This window comes from Crocuta crocuta, unplaced genomic scaffold (assembly GCF_008692635.1).
Source record: "Crocuta crocuta isolate KB4526 unplaced genomic scaffold, BGI_CrCroc_1.0 scaffold339, whole genome shotgun sequence".
NCBI classification, from domain to species: domain Eukaryota; kingdom Metazoa; phylum Chordata; class Mammalia; order Carnivora; family Hyaenidae; genus Crocuta; species Crocuta crocuta.
Genome location: NW_027530357.1, coordinates 1,155,846 through 1,161,845, shown reverse-complemented (window position 1 = coordinate 1,161,845; position 6,000 = coordinate 1,155,846). Strand labels below are relative to the sequence as shown.

The 6,000-nt window shown below is 55.4% G+C and overlaps 1 protein-coding gene across 2 annotated transcripts in view; it reads left to right on the top strand.

The window, feature by feature from the left end:
• WSCD2 (WSC domain containing 2) overlaps positions 1-6,000 on the top strand; it is a 117,211-nt gene that overhangs the window by 108,317 nt on the left and 2,894 nt on the right. Inside the window, exons 8-9 of one of the 2 annotated variants that reach the window (XM_077765991.1) lie at positions 833-1,033; positions 2,763-3,347. In XM_077765991.1, the coding sequence (XP_077622117.1) occupies positions 833-1,033; positions 2,763-2,812 (251 nt within the window). In that variant the 3' untranslated portion in view covers positions 2,813-3,347. Of the gene's footprint in view, positions 1-832; positions 1,034-2,762; positions 3,348-6,000 lie in introns of those variants that run through there. The other variant, XM_077765990.1, reaches the window with a different exon arrangement.

Sequence of the window (6,000 nt, the reverse complement as noted above, 5' to 3'; positions counted from 1 at the left end):
TTAAGGACTGCCTGATGTTTGTGGTCTAGTACTGAACTCGTGGTCACAACCCTCTACAATTCTATCTGGCTTCACACTCCACTCTTTCTGCTCTCAGCAGTCACTCATGTGACACCTTTTTTCTGACCCACCCCAGGACCTTTGCATCTGCTGTTCCCACCACCTTTCCTTTCCTCTCTCAGGGTAGTAGATTCCTCCTTAGCCTTCACGTGTCAGCCTAAGCACCTCTTCCTCCAGGAAACTTTTCTGGATACCGCCTGACTTGGTCCGTGATCTTGGCTAGGCTGGCTGGGCTGTGCAGCGCCAGGCTGCAGGTTACATCCTTGTCTGTTCTCGGAGCCCCTCACCATCTGGGACCAACAGCCTTCTAGGGCACGTCCCTCTCGCAGTGCTGGCAGAGGCATACAACAGTTAAAAAACATGTGATGCACCTTGGGGCTTTGCTAGAGACCCACTTCTGTCCTCATCCCAGTGGCCAGAGCGAGTCACACGGCCACACCCAGGAAGGAAGAGGCACTGGCGGGTGCCTATAGTTGCACCGGAGCCTGACTCCCATGCCTCTTCTGCAGCACCGTGGTTCCTTAAGGTCACAGTTTGCAGAGTCTGGCTCCCAAAGACACGAGACCCATGGATGTGTTTGCAGACTTTATCCCTATCTCCTAGCACGATGCCTGACACATAGTAGGTGCTCAGTAAATATAGAAAGCAATGAACAGGAGCCTGAATGAGCGTGGGAGCACCCCCGAGGCCTCCCGGGGTGGGGGAGCGGTTTGGCGGGACCCCTCGCCTCCCCTGCTCACTGTGCTGTCCTCCCTCCCCTCCCCGTGCCCAGGGTTCAAAGGCGAGCGGGACCACTGGCGCAGCGGCAGGACCATCTGCATCAAGACGCACGAGAGCGGCCAGAAGGAGATCGAGGCCTTCGACGCCGCCATCCTGCTCATCCGTAACCCCTACAAGGCGCTCATGGCGGAGTTCAATCGCAAGTATGGCGGCCACATCGGCTTCGCTGCGCACGCCCACTGGAAGGGCAAAGGTACAGTTAAGGCTGGGCGTGCACAGGGCAGGGGTGTGGCAGCTCGGGGTGAGCGGCTAGTGCTGTCTGCTGCGAGGTTCCAGGCGGGCCCCTGCGTCCCACCACTGCCCCCGCCCATCACCTGCTGAGAGCAGGTGTGATGCTCTAGTCCAGCCGGCAGGGGCCTGGGCTGGGACCCAGGAGCAAGACTCCCCGGGTTCAATCCCCAGCTCCATCCCTCCCTCCCTGAACTTGTTTGTCCCATCTGTAAAATGGGAGTAATAATTGGGCTCTAAGAATTTAACCCTTTAAACGTGACTCATTATGGAGATAGAAACCCTCCCACAATTGATAGGGCAGGGATTGAAACAGTTTCAAGAGCGCTTTCCCTGGGAGTCAGGAGACCTGAATTCAGCCCCAGGTCAGTGGCTGACCTTATGAGCTCCTAAGAACTCGCAGAGCATCATTGCAGTGAACCACCCCTAACAACTCTGGGCTATGAGGCTCAGAGAGGTTAAGTGACTTACACCAGGTCACACAGCTGGGAGGGTGCCATCTTGATTCCCCAAGCCGTGAATCTTAATATGATCTGGGTGGTTTGACAGTCACCTCTGGCACTTAGAGGACAGCTGGGAAGATGAAGGTCTCCCTACAGCGAGGTGGCCCACAATAATGGACAGAGCGTTAAAGTCAGACCCAACCTGTCTCCTCGCGAGTATCTTCATCCCCTCTGGATCTCAGAACCCCGCACCGGTTATCACCCACGTCTCCGTCACAGTAGGGAGAGTCTTTAAGCCCCGTCATGATTCCTGCTTTTACAGATGGGACAAGCCACGCTCAGGGAGGTAAAGAGGCTTTTCCAGGAGGTGGTAGAGCTGGGGTTTGACCCCAGAGAGTTGCTCCTGAGCCCCCACCCTTAACCCCTGCAGGGTGACAACCGATGGGGCAAACTGTAGATGGACGTGGAGTCACGCAGGCCAGTCGGTGCTCTGTATTACCCAGCCTCAACACTGGGGGGTGCTGTCCGCTTCACCCCCCGCCCCTCCCCAGAGGGGACTGAAGCTTGGCAGGAGGGGGTGAACTGAGCAACCCAGCCGGTACACCCACAACAGTGACCTCATGCACTAAAGCTCTTGTGCCCTGGCTTCCCAGTTCAGTTAAAGGCGGGGGGGTGGGGGTCCTCTGCCCCCCCCTTGCCTCACTCCCGCTCTCAGAGGGTGGAAGCTTACACAGGTGGTGACATTTGTGCCCATGTACCCCGAGGAGTCCTCTGATTTATTTACAGAACAGTTGAAAATGAACACCGCCCAGGGCCAGGCTGAAAAGTCTGCAGGTGCACAGGGCAGAGGCTGTTCCTGAGGACAGACTTTGCTGGTCCGGCCGGAATGGACCTGGGGAGGACCCGGCCCAGTGGTCCTCAGCATTTCCAGAGGCGTGTGGGGAAATCCCAGTGCCCAGATGGCCCCAGGACCTTTGTTATGGTGGAACCTGGGTCTTGGCATGTTTTAAAGCCTCTAGGATGCAGGCCAGACTGAGAACCACTGACTGACCCTGTATTTATTAACAGGGAAACTGAGGCCCAGAGAGAGGCAGGGACCTTAGGGCATGTAATGGGCGGAGTACAATCCAGCTTTCTGCCTCCCAGGTGTCCTGAGATCCCCAGGGAAAAGGGAGGGGACTCACTTGAGAAGCTCACGTGGGGCCACGCAGTTGGCATTCATGATGGCATTTAACCCTTCTAATTCCCCAGGAGGTAAGAAAGGCTTTCAAAGTCAAGGTGGCATTCCATTGCACAGGTGAGGAAACCATCCCAGGAAGCCTTCGTCCCACCTGGCTGCGGCCCCAGGGCTTGGCAGAGCTGAGATTCAACCCCAGGCATCAGCTACCAGGCTCTGTCTTACCTTGAGGAGGGGTCTCCGACCTCCTGTTGAGGTCCCTGCTTCTTTCCTGCTTTCTCACCTGCTCTCAGGTTCTGACACTTCTAATTCCCAGGAGCCACCTTGCCTCTTTTTCCTTATGCAAGGCAGCCGGGAGGTTGAAAACCAAAGACAAGGGAGGTCTTGTAAGGACAGGCTGAACCACGAGGCTGCGGGGGATGAAAGCGAAGAGATTCTAGCAAATGCATCTCCTGTTGGGGGCCAGCTTAGCCCAGGATGGGAGGGCCTTCTCCCTGCATCCCCTCCCAGGCAGCCTGACCCAGGTCTGAAGTGCTCTGAGAGCCTTCCGCCAAAGAACGATTTCTCTCTCTGCTTTAACATCTGGCCCTTGTACGCACTTGAGTGCAAGACCTTCGTTTCGGGGGTCCCTGCAGCAGCAACATCACCATCACTTGGGAACTGGCTAGAAAAACAAGTTCTCCGGGCCCCCCACCCCAGACCTGGGGAGTCAGAANACACGCTCCAATGTAAGACCCACTGATATAATAAACCCTGCAGCTCAGAGTGTGGACTGCGGGTCAGTGTTGTCCGTCACCTGTGAAGCTTTTCAGAAAAGCACGTCTCCGCTCTCCCCCGCCCCCTCCCAGGCTCCCTGAATGGGAATCTGCATTTTAACAAGATTCCCGGGGGAGATTCCCTGCCTTAGGATGCCCTCCCCGAGAAGGTGAAGGTCACCTCCCTAGGAGCAGAGCTCCCCCAGCTGTTGAGCACATCCATCCCACCCTGCCCCTTTATAGCTGGGTCAAGGCCCATACAACCCTCCCCATCCCCCATTTTTGGTTCCATAATGTTAATTTTACAATCTCCCTGGAGTGGGTCCAAAGCAAAGTTTTATGTGATATGATTACACAAGGTGAATTGTCCTGGATCTGTTTAATGAAACAGACTGTGTTTAATGATTCCATGGGGAATTCAGTGCAGTTAAGCTGTTAATCAGGCCCCGGTTCCTCTCGACAAGAGGGAGCAAAGAGGGGCCCGTGGTTCCCCTGCCAGGTTCACGTGTGTGACGGTTCCATTGGAACCAGCACTTGTGACCGATGGGCCGTGGCTCAGCCTGCCTTTATTACCCACTTGGAAGGCAGCGATCACTTACCGGGAATCCTGTGCTCCTCAGGGCTTTTGTTTAATTCTTGTTCTTGCTTCCAATGAAGTGGGTTAGTAGCATCCAGGGCGGAGATCTTCGGGGCAGGCACACGGCTGTTGTGGAGGTATCCTGGGTAGCTGGAGTGTTGCCGTCCGGAAGCACCGATGCAACGGATGGGGCCTCTGGGGCACCTCAGTGACGCCGGGGCACCAGCATGAAGAATGATCGTGACTGTAGCCAGCATTTGTGGAGCACCTGCTGTATCCCAGGCCGGGCGCCAGGGTCTTTGCCACTCTTGTTCCATTCCATCTGCCCAGCAGGACCAGGATGGAGGTCTGAGCACAGTTGTTGTGCCCATGGGTAAACTGAACCACAAGGAGACAAACCGAGGTCCCCAAGGCCCCCCCAGCCCCTCTAGGGAGGAAAGGGGTTGCGAATGCTCTCAGTCTGACTCCTAAGTTGTCCATGAACAGACCCCCGAGTTGTAGGTAACAGCTGAAGGTGAAGTGAGCAGTGCTAGACTAGGAGCTGATCCCAGAAGCGTTTTCTAGGAGGGCAGAGCCAGGCTCAGTCAGGACAGACTGGGTTCGAATCCTGTCTTGGGTGATCACTGTGTGGCCTTGAGCAGCTGGCTTCATGTCTCTGAGCCTCCTTTCCCCCCGTGCATAAAACAGGCCTAGTAATTCTCACTCTCCAGGCTTCTTGGGAAAATGGGAAGTAGCTGACACATAGTAGGTGCTCAGGCAACATCCCATGGCGATCTCCAATCAGCAAGGATGCCATGCTAGCTCTAGCCCGTCTGCGCCGAAGGCCAGGAGCTCCATTTGCAGGGCTCTGACCATCCTGCAGGCGGGTCCTTCCTTTTCCTTGAAGCCCCCCGTGCAGCACCCTCTCCAGCAAATATTTGAGATGTTTGGCCAAGCCTGGAAATTGATGCGCATGTTACCCGGTGACTGTACCGGGTACAGTCTCCATCCACCTGGGCTCCTGCCGTCAGGGATGCCATGAGGTGACTCAGGAGTGGAGGGATTCTTAAAAAAAAAAAAAATTAAAACAGACTACACACGTGCTGTATGTTCTTCTAATCATTCAGATACATCTGGTCTTAACCCATTACAACAGTGTGGGCCCAATTAGCCAGATACATTGTAAATAATCTATCGTCAGGATAAAATACATCCTTGTCACCAGGATATAGATTTCCCAAGCAGCGGGGGCAGGGGGTAGCACTGGGAGAACAGGAGCCTCGCCACAGGTTTTGATGCGTTCTGCAGAGAAAGAGGAGCCCTTTATCACGTCACAGTTTGGCAGTTGGGAATTTCAATTTAGTTCCACAAGCATTTATTGAGCCCCTGCTGGGTTTAAGGCAGTGGGGGTGAGGCTCCTGGTGCCTGGGAAAGAGGAGGACCTGGGATTAGACAGGCCTGGACTGGATGCTGCTGCCTGGGGCTGTGTGACCTTGGGCCAGTCACTTCACCTCTCTGAGCCTCTGTTTCCTCACCGGTGATTCAAGTGAACAGTAGCCCCTTCCTCCCAGGGTAGTCTTTAGGATTAAATGAGATCATGGGCACCCGTCGCCCAGCAAAGGTTGAGGATTTAGTTTTTAACCAGTTGGGCTCCCCCAGCCCAGCTTGGAAAACTTGCCAGACTCTCGTTCAGTAAACAGATCCCTCCGGAGGGTGCAGGGCTGTGGTGCCTCTGTGAGAAGCGGAGGGTCCGGCTTCAGGGTTTTGGAGCACCTGCCCTCTGATTCTCCAACAGGGGCTTGGAGTCCCCTTCTGCCTTCCCAGCATCCTCCATGATCTCCCTCCGCACTTACCCAGATTCTTGTTCTGTCCTGTGAGTTCTGGAAGCTACAGGGCTGCCTGGTGTCTCTTTGAGGTCCTGTCCAGGGCTCCCCGAGCCATCGCCCACATTCTGTTGTAGCCTGCCTTTGGAGTCACACCGTCCAAACACACCTTCCCCGT